The 9,144-nt window shown below is 27.0% G+C and overlaps 1 protein-coding gene across 1 annotated transcript; it reads left to right on the top strand.

Moving 5' to 3' along the window:
• Positions 1 to 516: 516 nt before the first annotated feature.
• Positions 517 to 1,185, top strand: LOC112688532 (peptidyl-prolyl cis-trans isomerase F, mitochondrial-like). The gene is made up of 2 exons (XM_025561785.1): positions 517 to 765; positions 834 to 1,185. The coding sequence occupies exons 1-2, from the start codon at positions 660 to 662 to the stop codon at positions 1,040 to 1,042; spliced, it is 315 nt and encodes a 104-aa protein (XP_025417570.1). The 5' UTR covers positions 517 to 659; the 3' UTR covers positions 1,043 to 1,185.
• Positions 1,186 to 9,144: the final 7,959 nt, after the last annotated feature.

A 9,144-nucleotide genomic window follows, 5' to 3' on the forward strand; every position in this document is an offset into this window, starting at 1 on the left:
TTTCTATTTCATTTCAGTTCGACCAGACCGATAAAATGAAAACCGGGTTTTGTTTTTCGAGTTTGATGTAAGAGTTTTACCGATGCTTTGCTTGCCACTGCCGAGTTGCATTCGCCGAACGCGATACGCATCTGAACGCGTTCCGTTATTCTCCCGCACACGATTGCATCCCACGACCGATCTTAAATATCGTTACGAAATATTATTTCGATATCAGATCCGTTGAATGTCGATCAATACGGTAACCATCATCTCGTACGTTCGGGTGCTCTTCACGCGCTACATTGTCACATAGTCTCCGTTTTCGCGTGTATTTCGCATGTCTAAATTTACCTCCAGAAATAAGAATGGAAACAGCTTATCAATTTGTACCAGTTACTGCAAGTAACATGTAGGACTACGTGGGGGTCATATATCATAGAGATGCCTCGTTGACCTTGTTATTTTTTACTCTATTTGAAAATTAATTTTTCCTTTTTCGTCTCATCAATCATCTCGATCGACTTGTATTTGTTTGAAACTAAAAATGTTTTATTTTTTTACTTTAGTTACGAAAAGACGTAGTACCTAAAACAGCCGAAAATTTCCGGGCTCTCTGCACTGGTGAAAAAGGTTTTGGTTACAAGGGTAGTGTCTTCCATCGTGTCATCCCCAACTTCATGTGCCAAGGTGGTGATTTCACCAATCACAATGGCACTGGAGGCAAATCCATCTATGGAGCTAAGTTTGGCGATGAAAACTTTACTCTTAAACATATAGGACCCGGTATGAGATCACATAATTTATATTTTAACTAGAAACATTTACTAATATAAGCAAATGTATTTTTATAGGTATTTTATCAATGGCTAATGCTGGTCCAAATACTAATGGTAGTCAATTTTTCATAACTACAGTCAAGACTACGTGGTTAGATGGTAAACATGTTGTGTTTGGATCTGTTACCGAAGGTATGGATGTTGTAAAAAAATTAGAGAGTTATGGAACTGACACTGGAGAGACCAAAAAGAAGATTGTTGTTGCAAACTGTGGAGAACTTTAATAACAATTTTTTTTTTTTCATTTAAAAATAATATGCTGAGCAAACATTATTCAATGAATGGCAACATTCCACAACCTTTTTATTATTATATAATTAATTTTCTCCATTTTCTTAACATTTTTTTTACTATTATATTTTTCAATTCATATATTTACCCTAAATTGTTTAGAAAATTATAACAAGCTGATGATAATTTTTAGATGAAGAAAAAAACAATTATTAATTATTATAAAAACTCTTTATATATTTTTTCATCTAGTGTTACAACAGTGGCTAAAAAAATAATAAATAGCAATTTAAAAACTAATGTTGTATTTTTATTTTATATATTCTTCATTGGTTTGATTATTTTAATTTATTTTTTACATATATAAATTTATTAATCTTTTGTCACAAATTATTTATAGAAAATATTACATATGAAATATTGATGATTGAAAACAATATTTTTTTTATAATTTTTTGTAATTTGCCTAATATTAAAAGATATTACTAATGAAATATTAATAGCCCACTGATATACCTTTCAATGTTTATGTATGGTTAAAATATAATAATCAAACTAATTAAATATACGTACAAACAAATTAATAGTTAAAAAGTAATTATTTTTATAAAATATTGTAGTCAATTTTAAACGGAAAATATTTATTTTGGACAATATCAGAAGTCTAAAGAACAAAACTAAGTATATGGTCCCAAAAGTAATTTACCTATAAACATTTTTTATAATGGTTAGGTTAACATGATTTCAACGTTTTGTAATTCATTATTAAAATCACAGTTAAGTTATCAACAGAATTAAGTTAAATATTACCCAAATGACATTTTAATGTTAAATGCATTCAAGTAAACAAATCATACAAGTATGAAGAAAATTGAGTCATGATTAATAATTATATAATGGTTGGATATATAATTATCAAATAATTATGAAAAAACAAGATAACTATCAAATTGAAGCATAACGACATGAAGGTCCCCTCTTTATCTCATTAAAATGACTTGCAATGAATAATGACCATTCTGTTCAGTCTCCCACTATATATTAGTTGGGATTTATAAACATATTAAGACGTAAAAAAAAAAAATCCTGTGTGGGAAACATAAAACAATAATGGGTTATAGAAAAAAAATAACCTAATCCTCACTGCCTTGAAAAAATGGATGTGTTTGTGTTAGTTAATAACACCATTAAAATTAATATTTTTAATCAAACAAATTCATAAAACTGCATATAAAATGGACTAATATCTGTTTTTAATATTATAAGATTTTAATACATTTATTTTTTCGGGGGTATTTGTTAAGTCAAATTTTTTTAAATTAATTTAATTTAAAATATAATTTCATAATGACTAAATTTAGCAACTAAAAATAAAATAACACGCGCATTATAAAGTACATTCCTCAATATATTTGTGTGTGTATTTTGTAGACTTGCATACAATAATAATAAGTTATTACGATGCCAACTAATTCTACAGATTTCTTGAAAAACTTGTGGATATTAGTATTATTTTTTTAATTATTAATTTTACTATCTGATAGTGAGTTATCATAAAACAAATAATTATTTTTAACGTCAGCACTTCAATGTTAATAATGGTATTTTATTAAACTAATCTCTGGTACTAGTGAGATAAATAACTGATAAATAAATAGACGCCACTTATGGCTCATCAATGTGATGTATTCTTTAGTACCTATCAGTTATTGTTATTATGATTAATTGTATTGTGTTAGTTGTTGGGATACACTCAACAAAGACACATCCTGGATGAGGAATTCAGGAATCAAGCCCTCGTCATCATAACATTTTATGAATTAAATTTTTTGTTTAATGTGAAAGAATGAGTACAAGGTCGTCCATTTTTAAATGCTTAAAACATTGTAACTGATAGAAGTGAAAAATATTTGAGATGGAATCACAAATTAAATCTAAAGCCACTCTCAGACAAAAATCTTAAAATCTTAATTTCAATTCATCTTGTATCAAAAAATTAACATAAAAACCATTTCCTAATTATGATTAATATGAACGTTAGAATAATATTTAAAAAATAGATACTTATAAGTACCCGGGTATCGTATTGTCAATATTTTCTTTTTACGGTTTATGTACGTATTTTACGTCACTCGATTTAAGTAAACAAATGTATGGGTTAACATCATAAAAAGTAAACCATCTTTTTAATTTAGCAATTTTTATAGCTTACATGTCTTTGTTTACCAATGTAAACCTTTGTAGTTTCCTATTTTGTTATTATACGAAAAATATGCATTTGTCCAACTGAACTTGTTGTAGTCATTAATACACCTATTACCTACTTTCCGTACATTACAAGGTCGATGTATTTGTTTTATGATGTTTTTGACTATTTATTTTTGATATTTAGCGTCAAACATTATTAACATTGCTCTAGTTGTAAATATAATTAAAAAAAATTATAAATATCACATTCAGTAAGTTAGTAACGGAAAAATAATGTTAAACAATTTAATTTACTTAAAAATGTTCTAATAAAGTTAATATATAAAAGGTCATATAAACGTGTAAATGTTTTACCTTTTATAAATAAGAATCAATATTACGTATGAACTTTAAAATAATATGAAACGGGATAATTATTATTATTATTATAACAGCTGGATTATATTTTTTCAAAATATTAACGTCTAAAAATGAAATTCTAATGAAAAAAAATCCTTACAGTTGTCGGCTTTTACTTGTCATTACAGTTTCTATTCTAATAAATTATTTTTACAACACTTGACATACAGTATTAAATGTGTGTATTGCAGTTTTCTATAAGATGCCATGACATTTTTTCTTCCAATTCTCACTCACATTAGTCAGGAAGTGTCTCGAATGGACGTTTTCACAGGACACAAAAACATTGATGCACATTGACACTAATCTAACCTAACCTAAATCCAAGTCATAAATTAGTACCCTCATTTTATTTTGTGTTAACATTATTGTTTAAAGAGGATTATTATTATTCTTATTATTATTTTTATACTGTAACCTTTAACTTTAGTTTAGAATTAAAATATTTTATGTCAGTCCCCTCACCACCACGGATTGCCACGAGGTATCATTTTAGCGTTCATAGGTAAGTTGTTTACCTAATGTATCCCTTTGCGAATTTCGCCGATGGGAGGAGTAACACGTTTGTGCACAATACACAAATTTTGACCTGAAAAATGGCGACTCGTTTGCGTACAACTTGTAAATTGCAGTGCCTTATAATACGATACGATTTATCTTGAACATTTCAATAAGATATGCGAAATCCCAAAAGTTTTTAATTAACTGGTGTGCGGATGTTTCAATTAAGTTTTGAATTATCTTATAACTATATGCTGATTGTTTAGTTGAACGTGTAATGCTATCGAGTTTCCAGTGTTTTAATCATTTTATTTCTTGTAATACCTACCATGGATATTCAAATATCAAATGTTTTAGAATCGCGCAGAGGTAAATGTTGTTTTGATATTGAAAACCATAAGTATAGTGAGTTCTGTGTTTTAAAATCAGACAATCTGTTGTTTAGATGTTGTACAATATACGCGCTTATCTGCGGCACTGGACCGATGAAAAAGTTCTTGTTCAACGTCTTCGAGCATAGGCTTTCGTAGACGCTTTGTACTGTTTGTTGAGCCAAGCACAACTGCTTCGTCGATCTCATCTTTATTTTTAATAATTGTTGACAGTGTTGATTTAGGAATGCCAAATTTCTCGGCAATTTTTGATTTAAATAGTGCACTTTTTTCTACTTCTACTAAAATGAGCTGTTTAGTTTTTAAATCAATAGACTTGCTTCCTTTTTACACTCATTTTAGTCGACACGGACGTACAAATTTAAACAACAAATCACCGACTAAATCAATTTAAAACTAATCGATATTTGATAGAGCAATAATGGATTTGATCGTGCGATTAGCACCGAACTAGATTGCACACATAAATACATAGAGAATAAGAGATAATATATCGATAAAACTGCTTAGCTGTATAAAAGATATACGTATAGAATAATAATAACGTAAATATAATACGTATGTATGTAATTCCCGTAATAAAACGAAAATATGTAGAAAATTATATTTTTCTGTTCGTGTTAATCAATACGAACAATCAAAATGGTTCCTAAAATTTGTTCGAGTTTCGTGTTAACCGAAAAATTCGCATAAGCCAAGAAAAAAAAATCCTAAACATTAAAGTATATAGGGTCTTTCCTGGGACCGAAAAACTGGTTCGCGTTATCCAATATTTCGTGTTAACGAGGGAGTACTGTACTATATTATACTATAGTATTATATTAAACGTACAAATGTATATGTTTACATGTATAAATACATTATTTATAATGCCTAAATAATTATTAAAATATACATATATATTATGTATAATATATACGTATTTTTCGTTAGTATTAGGTCAGGCCATAGCCTGACTGGCCTGACCCATAGTTTCACCTATGTACACGTTCCATGCATTTAGATGGGAGTTGATTTTAGAGCTGCGTTTTGTGGTTTTTCATCCATTTGATTGCGTTTTTAAGTAACCTTCGGTCTTTATAACTTCGGCTGTTTAAGCACTTCATAAAATTATAAATAGATGGATATGGGTTATAAAGTTGATCTTTCAAATGACGGTGGTATGATTCTGGACCATTAGTAGTCCTTGGCTCGTTTAAAGATGCCTCTGCCCAGAGGTGCGGTGGATATCTACTGTCATTTTCAAAAAAATTTGCTAAAATATAATCAGAAAACGCTGATACTTTATCATCAGGGCTCGGGACTTGTAGCACTTAAAATCATTAAAATAAGCGCTGAAAACATCATTATATGCACTAAAATAAGCATTTAAAAATTTTTAAATTAATCAAAAATATTTATTAAAAAAAAAAAAAAAAAAAAAACTAAAATAAATAAATCTCCACTTTTAAGACTATAAGGATTTCATGAATTTTCCAAAAAAAATTTCTAAAAAATAAAATGTAAACTTATCTTTCTGTTTTTGATCATTCTGACGTTTGACACTCAGTTCTATTTTCAGCGTTGGAATATTTTTGTTAACTCTACAACAATGCCTCGGGCGGCGAATTATTTTTATTTTTAATTCTATTAAAAACGACTTTGCAGGAGAAAACTATAAAGACGTAAAAAAAACTGGTCAAATAAGCAAAAATAATCAGAAAAACTGGAAAAAAGCATTTTTTTTAAATTGCTGAAAAAAGCAAAAAAAAGGCACTTTCAAATTTCATAATTGAACATGTAACTTGACATACACTTCTATAGCACTCTGCTACATTAAGTCAATCCATAAAAATAAGCAAATGCTTTAACTCCCGAGCTCTGCTTATCATTATCAGAAGCATTAGAAAGTAGTTCATAAAACGCATTAGAAATTTCAGTGGAAGGTAAAAAAGTAATCAATTTGAAATGTCTGTTTAATTTTTGTCAAATTCAATTTTAAGATCAAGAATAGGCCAGCATAAACTAACAGGTTTAGCTTTGCTGCATGTGCATAAAAATATTATAGTATACATTGATGAAACAATCAACAAATTTGCCAAAATGAAAAAAAGAAATATGGAATTTGTTATTTGACTACTTACCAACCTTATGTTTTCTACTTAGATATTTGTTAAATTAAGTTACCTATCTTAATTGTTTTTTTAAGTTTTTAAAAAATAATTAAAAGGTACTATTGCAACTATGATTATTTGTTGTTGTTTTTAAACAGGATTCAGACTGAAGGTACAATTTTAATATAGAAACTATTTGTGTTGTTATTATTAATACTTATTTTATATACAGTACGTTTTAAATATATTTATTAAATAAATACTTAATTCAATTTGGTACTTGTATTTTTATTTATTCACTCGAATGAGCAACAGGAAAATGAGCTGTAGGTAATGAACAGTAAATTATTTTTAAGTTTGTATTGAAGAAAAATTAGTTTCCCCCTACCCCATGACCTAAACTCAAATACGTGCTTGCTTAGAGGTTGAAATGCGTTTTTCGATGGCAGATAACGAAAATATTCATCTGCCCACGAGGAATATCACGAATAACGTACCCTCTCACAAAATCTCGTTCACCTATGACACAACGATAATGTTATTAGTAAGGAACGGATATGTAAATCCTTTTTTTTTTAATATTTATAAATTATCTTCCTTCTATTTTAGATAGCCCAGTAAATATTTTAATGTTTGCAGATGATGTTAAACTTTACTGTCAAATTAAATCCTCTGATGACCATAACTTTTTGCAATCTAACTTAAATTAACGGGTTCCATGGAGTGAACGTAACTATCTTTCTTTCAATTATGATTAATGTAAAATTATAACTTGCACACGTAGTAAAAGTGCTTTATTTCATAATTATTTCATTAATGAATATCCTCTGGAAAAATGTTTTTCAATTAAACATTTGGGTATTTATTTTGAATCTAATCTATCATTTAAATTAAATCATAATATGATAATCAATAAATCCTATAGAACGTTAGGATTTATAAATAGAAATACCAAAGACTTTAGAATCCATTATGTCTAAAAAACTTGTATTGCTCACTAGTAAGATCAAATCTTGAATATTGTTTTTTAATTTGGTCTAATCATTATTCTACTGATATTAATGATCTAAATAATATTCAATTTGATTTTTTAAAAAGATTGTTTACATAATTCCCTATAAAATTTCAAGAGATTCTTTTCACTTGGTTCAAGATTGTTCAAGATTATATAAATATTGATTCTCTTCAAATTAGGCGCGATTTAATGGATATAATATTAATTTATGATATTTTAAATGATTTCATAATCTGTGCAGATATTCTAAATTTAATTGGTTTCAGAATACCAAATAGAAACACAAGAAATTTAGATTTGTTCTATATACCCAAATTTAATACTAACAGTGGCAAAAATTAATTTTTTTCCAGAACTCTTTTAATTGCTAATAAAACCTATGCGGTTCAAGATTTTTTTGTTTTATCTCGCCAGATCTTTAAAGATAATACTCTGCTATTTTTGGAACATGAAGCTTAATTTTTATTCTCTATTTTTACTATTTTGTTATATTTGTTGTTGTTTGTGTTATCTTAAAAAAATTTGTATTATTATGTTATTTCATTGTTCATTACTCATAGATATTTTTAATTTTTATAATTCTTTTTACTTTGTGTCATTTTAACTTTGTTTTTTTTCACATACATTTTTTTGTTTTGTTAAAGGGTTTACACCTGTTGCATATTCAAATAAATAAATAAATGCACATTTTTATTAAAACAACATATTAAAGATTCGATAAGAAATGTTCATAATTTATCAAATAGAATATTCCTATTAAAATGATGCTACTTTTATTTTACATAATTTTACATATTTCACTAATTTGTAAATATTTTTAAACATATTTTACATTACATCATTCATACGTTTTCTTCATACGAAAATACAAGAAATTATTTCAAAACTAGATCCAGAAACTTCTATCGCTATTGAAAAACTCAAAATATTATGCAAAATGAAACATAAAAAAATAATTTAATTTTCATCTAAATCTATCTAAATGGAAATATTTTTCAGATGTAATTAATATAGCATTTTCATCTTCAATTTTTAAATTCATAGATTTAGGAAAAATTTCATTTAAATTTTCGAATGTATAATTATTTTTAGATATATAATATTTTTTATTTTCTTTAAATATTATACCTTCAACAAAGTTCAATGTTTTAAATATAATATTTGGATTTTTTTCAATGAAAAAAATTTGTAAATGGTTTATTACAATCCCATTCAATACCTAAATATTTTGATTATTCTTAATTAAACTGATTTTTTTTTTTTAATTTTGTTAACATTTATGTGTTATTTTATTTATCTGTAAAAACCATAATCTACGTATGGCACTTTTATAATGATTTCATAATTATCGCTCAAATGTAGGTTTTCTTCTTATTCGTCGCATTGGCCTGCAGAAGACTTATTTATATAAAACATATAACCAAAGTTTCTAATTTTAAATCATCTACATTAAGTATAATTCAAATTATTTTAAACTTGGATATGTA

This window comes from Sipha flava, unplaced genomic scaffold, assembly GCF_003268045.1.
Source record: "Sipha flava isolate LNK unplaced genomic scaffold, YSA_version1 39_pilon_pilon, whole genome shotgun sequence".
Taxonomy (NCBI): domain Eukaryota; kingdom Metazoa; phylum Arthropoda; class Insecta; order Hemiptera; family Aphididae; genus Sipha; species Sipha flava.